The 4,644-nt window shown below is 52.6% G+C and overlaps 1 protein-coding gene across 1 annotated transcript in view; it reads left to right on the top strand.

Annotated features, from left to right (window-relative positions):
• LOC138670372 (uncharacterized) overlaps nt 1-2,360 on the top strand; it is a 97,417-nt gene extending 95,057 nt beyond the window's left edge. Inside the window, exon 4 of the mRNA XM_069757636.1 lies at nt 1-2,360. This exon is cut by the window's left edge and continues 666 nt beyond it. Coding sequence (XP_069613737.1) covers nt 1-30 — 30 coding nt within the window. The 3' untranslated portion in view covers nt 31-2,360.
• The last annotated feature ends 2,284 nt before the right edge of the window (nt 2,361-4,644 follow it).

Genomic DNA, 4,644 nt, shown 5'->3' with positions numbered 1-4,644 from the left:
TCCCTGTGGGACACAGTGGCCAATCATTGATGCCCTTAATCCGGGCCTCCGTTTCGCCAGCTACCTGGCAGGTGTATGGTAAGGCTTGGGAGGAGTGGTGCTCACTAATTCAGGGTAGGCCAGTCGATAAATGCGACCAGGCACGAAGTGCGGTGACAACCGATTTCCTATTACGGATGAGGGAAGGTGGGGCGTCGGGCACCTCGGCACAACGGAAATTATCGGGGCTAGCATTTTTCTTTCAATTATTGGGTTGGATAGACGTAACTAAGTCCTTCTGCATAAGACAAGCCATAAAAGGTTGGAAAAGGCTTCAGCCAAGCCAAGAATGTCGCCGCCCCATTTCTATGAGACTATTGCAGGACCTGATTGCGATATCCCCGTCGGTCTGCTTATCGCAATATGAGGCGGCCCTCATATCAGCAGCTTTTGTGACCGTCTTTTTCGGAGCTCTGCGTATCTGCGAATTGCTACCGCAGTCAAAAAACGCGTCGGAAGGAGGCCTAATTAATGAAGACATAGTTATATGCAGCGACGCCCTGCGCATCAGGGTTAGAAAATCCAAATGCGATCCCACTGGTAGGGGCACATGGGTACTGGTTAACTCCACAGATGGCCCAGCTTGCCCGCTAAAAATGGTTAGAAGATACGCCGGGATAAGACACGCTGGTAGATTTTTCTTCACTCATACAGACGGGTCCCCTCTGACCAAGTACCAATTTCAGGCGATGTTCAAGCTATGCTTGGAAAAAGCCAGCGCAAATCCAAAGGCGTACGGAACACATTCGTTTCGCATAGGTGCAGCCACAGAAGCGGCTAGGGCAGGAGTGTCCGAGGCCGAGGTGCAGAGAATGGGTCGTTGGAAGTCCGCATGCTTCGCCAGATACATAAGACCCGACTTTCTTAATTAACATGTGTTGTCTCTTACAGGGTTTGAAGTTTGGGTGGTAGGAGATTCCTACGTTTACTGGGCCGAAAAGAGGGCCAAACTGCCAGGAGGAACAAATCTTTACCTCCTGGGCATAAAAGTTAACTGGAGGGGTATCAGAGGCCTCCAGTGGAGACAGGTGTTCAAAGAGATGATTGGCATAGCAAGAATGGCGGAACATCCGGTGATAATAGTGGTACACGCGAGTGGCAATGACCTGGGCAAACAAAAGGTGGCCGAATTGTACAAATGGGTGACAACGGATATGGAAAGGTTCAACTGTCTATTCAGGAACATAATACTGGTGTGGTCAGATATAACACCACGGGCTGTTTGGCAAGGAGTAAGAGATAAAAAAGCCATAGAGCGGACAAGAAGGAAATTCAACGCGCGGATTGGAAAATATGTGAGAGGAAGAGGCGGTATCGTGATCCGTCACCACCAGCTACAAGGGGATAACACGCCACAATTAAGACCGGACGGAGTTCACCTAACGGACATTGGCCTCGATATTTTTCTGTCTGGTTTACAGGATGGGGTTGAACAGGCCCTAACATCGAGGGGTGGGGTCGGAGTCCCGCGTAGTTAATACACGGGATCCTCCGTGGCGGAAAAAGCGGAGGAGGGCAAAGGTCGTAACCACTCGTTGGGCCAATTCCCCTGTCGATCACGGACAGGAGCTCGGCGCGAGCCGCTCGTTACGATATGTAATTGCCCTTTCTCTGATTATTTAATTAATAAACTGTGACCGACCTGTTCAACCCACCTAGGACTGTGTGTGTTTCATTACGGGATTGATGGGAGGGGGGAAGGCACTGGTTACGACACCCAGGTCTCCACAGTCTGGCAGACGCGGTACTGATTAAGGTACGCGTCTCTGACTGGGGAGCACATAGAGAGAGCTGCACGTAAAGGTTGTCAGTGCCAGATCCCCCCTAGCATCACTCCCCCTTAGTGATGCACTAATTGGAAGACCCCCAGCCGGCCAGTGGGCACTAGAGGGGAAGGGTCCTACGGCCACTCCTACAGGGGTTAAATCCAGGTGTCTGGCCAGGAACTTTCTCTTTCACTCTCGGCAGGACACCTGGAAGCTTTTGTCCCACCCACCCTCCCTTGTCCCACCCACCCTCCCTTTTTAAAGGCTAATGATTAAACTAACCCGCAGGAGAATGTAAATGTGTGAATTATGTTGTAAGACTTATAAAAAAAAAAAATAATAATAATTTATTACGCATGTTGATAGAACTAACCCCTGGTAACCTTTATTAAGTCATAGCGGAGAAAGCGGAGGAGGGCAAAGGTCGTAACCGCTCGTTGGGCCAATTCCCCTGTCGATCACGGACAGGAGCTCGGCGCGAGCCGCTCGTTACGATATGTAATTGCCGTTTCTCTGATTATTTAATTAATAAACTGTGACCGACCTGTTCAACCCACTGTTACGGCCGCCGCCGCTGCTTTCCGTCCTCGCGCCGCTTCGGGCCGCCGGCGCACTGTCCCGGTCTCCTTTGGTCGCTCCTCGCTTGGGTCCCGGCGCGTCGCTCCTCCGGACTCTTCTGCCGCGCCGACTTCTTCCACCACTGTTCGTCCCCGCCGCACTGCTTCCGGGGGACGGCGCGCTCATCGTCCGCAGGCTCCGCCTCCTTCACATCCTGCTGAGGATGTTCGGTCTCTGCGCCGGCGCGCGGGGTTCTATGGCGGGTGCCTGCGCTCCGGTCTGACCTCTCCTGCTTCCGGGATCCGGTAGTTCAGCCAATCCCGGTAAGACCTGCTGTATTTCAGGCCACCTCCCCTGCTAGGAGGTGCCTGAGTGTCATTAGCTTCTTGCCTTTGACTCTGGCCCCTTCTGGTCTTGTGTGTCCTTGCTAGTCCAGTATCTTTCGCCTGCCTTTCGCCTGTGTTCCTTTACTTTACCCGTCATCTCTCCTGTTTCTCTTTTCAGTTTCGCCTCCGTCTCCTGTTTATTCCAGTACAGCTTGTCTTCCGGTATCCGTGTCGTCCATTGTGCTCCTGTTCCGCTGCCTCCGTGGTTCCCGCTCCTGAGTTCCGTTTTTTGTTTTTTTTTGTCTCTTCCCTGAGCCGTCCCTTCTGGTATCTGCTACTGTGGTTCGGTCTTCTCCGGGTCTGCTCCAGCCAGTCCCTGTATAGGGGTTGGTTAACTTCTGGTCAGCTCGCCCGGAGATAGTACCTTGCCACGGTCCAGAGGGTCCACTCTCGCTATTTGCTCTGACAGCATAACAGAACACTCAGGCCATGGACCCCGCAGGTGCCGCGTTTTCTGCCCAAAAGGAATTGGGACATTTGCGCGACAATCAACAGCGCATCATGTCTTTCTTAAAAAATATGGAGTCTCGTTTGACCTCATTACAGGCCGCCGATCCAGTCAGTGCTTCTCATCTAGCGAGCCTTCAGCAAGAGCTCGCTCAGCAGCGTGATACGCAGGCACGCATGCTGACCTATATGGCCTCCATTGACGACCGCTTATTCAACCTGCAGTCTGTCCCTACGCCTCCCATTCAGGTAGCGTCACAAGACCCAAGTTCATCCCCCACACCTCACCCGCCTCCTCGCCTAGGCAAACCTCCCAGGTATAGCGGTGATCCTAAACTTTGTAGGGGGTTCTTAAATCAGTGTCGCCTCCACTTCGAACTTCTTCCCCAGCAATACCCGACGGATCGCGCCAAAGTGGCTTTTATTTTGTCCCATTTAGAGGGAGAAGCCTTAGCTTGGATCAATCCCCTCTGGGAGCGGGACGACCCCATAGTCTCTCAGTTAGCTTTCTTCCTGGAGACCTTTCGCAAAGTTTTTGACGAGCCCGGACGATTAGCCTCCACTACGGAGTCTCTTTTTAATGTCCAGCAGGGTTCCCTAACGGTAGGCCAATATGCTATTCGCTTCCGAACTTTAGCCTCGGAGCTGGGGTGGAACAACGAGGCTTTAGTTGGGGCTTTCTGGCGTGGTCTGTCCAGTCGGATAAAAGATGAATTGGCTGGAAGAGATACTCCTACCTCTTTAGAGGACCTCATAGCTCTCTCTACACGCATAGATCTACGCTTCCAAGAGCGAACTCGTGAGACCGCCAAGGAGAAGAGGTCTGTTCGCCCCCTACCACCGGTCCGTAGGACGGGGAGTCCACGTCCTGTGACGTCCTCTGCTGTATCTGTTCCTGAGCCTATGCAAGTTGATCGCGTCAAGTTGGCAGAACAACGTCGTCGGGAGAGACGTTCCCAAGGGCTCTGCTTTTATTGTGGTAGCGCTGCTCACTTGTTGCGATCCTGTCCCGATCGTCCGGAAAACTCCTCCGCCTAGGCCAGGTAAGAGAGGCCTCCCTAGGTGTTTCTGATTCCTCTCTACCTCTGTTTTTGTCTGTTTTACTTATTCTTAACCTTAAACGTTTTTCCGAGGTCGCGTATGTGGATTCGGGTGCGGCGGGCAACTTTATCAGCCTTGAGGCGGTTCGAAGACTTCGCATTCCAGTTATCTCTCTGGACACTCCTCGTCTGATCGCTTCCGTGGATGGGAGACCCTTGCAAGATGCCATTACCCTAGTTACGGAGGAGGTCGAACTTCAGATTGGGGCTCTACATCGAGAGAAGATCACCTTTTACGTCTTGCCTCATCTGGCCCATGCTTTGTTATTGGGGTTGCCGTGGCTCCGTACTCATGAACCAACTCTGGACTGGCGTTCGGGGGATGTGCTCCGTTGGGGATCTACCTGT

This window comes from Ranitomeya imitator, chromosome 3 (assembly GCF_032444005.1).
Source record: "Ranitomeya imitator isolate aRanImi1 chromosome 3, aRanImi1.pri, whole genome shotgun sequence".
In the NCBI taxonomy this organism is placed as follows: Eukaryota; Metazoa; Chordata; class Amphibia; order Anura; family Dendrobatidae; genus Ranitomeya; species Ranitomeya imitator.
The sequence above is the reverse complement of the archived record's forward strand: the minus strand, read 5'-3'. Positions and strand labels throughout refer to the sequence as shown.